General features: G+C 62.9%; 1 protein-coding gene across 1 annotated transcript in view; it reads left to right on the top strand.

Annotated features, from left to right (window-relative positions):
* Positions 1-167: 167 nt before the first annotated feature.
* The window catches only part of LOC104500515 (tripartite motif-containing protein 58-like), a gene marked incomplete at both ends in the record, with an annotated part of 882 nt that continues 715 nt past the window's right edge, over positions 168-334 (top strand). The window contains one exon of the mRNA XM_010144172.1: positions 168-197. Coding sequence (XP_010142474.1) covers positions 168-197 — 30 coding nt within the window. The remainder of the gene's footprint in view (positions 198-334) is intronic.

Raw genomic sequence — 334 nt, 5'->3', positions numbered from 1 at the left:
TCCGAGGTGCCAGGGAGGGGAGAAGCTCGTTGTGCTTCGCGGTGGGGTGGGATGGAGTTTCCTCCGGTTTCTCGATGTTCCCCCAAGATCGTTTCCGAGTCACTGGGTTCTGGTGGATGCCCAGAACCTCCTCCTGCCGCTCACGGTCTCCTCTTCCTTTCCTCTAGACTCTGTGGAGTTCCACATATCCTTAAGTGGTAAGTGAGTCACCCCCCTCCCCAGCGGCGTCCAGCAGCCAACAGCAGGGTCGGACGAGCTCTGCTGCCCCCCGAGATTGACCTCAGTGGCTCTGCTGGCTCCCGCCCTCCTTCCCCCCCCCCGGTCCCACCAGGCG

The sequence above is a fragment of the Buceros rhinoceros genome, unplaced genomic scaffold (assembly GCF_000710305.1).
Source record: "Buceros rhinoceros silvestris isolate BGI_N320 unplaced genomic scaffold, ASM71030v1 scaffold23099, whole genome shotgun sequence".
In the NCBI taxonomy this organism is placed as follows: domain Eukaryota; kingdom Metazoa; phylum Chordata; class Aves; order Bucerotiformes; family Bucerotidae; genus Buceros; species Buceros rhinoceros.
The sequence above is the reverse complement of the archived record's forward strand: the minus strand, read 5'-3'. Positions and strand labels throughout refer to the sequence as shown.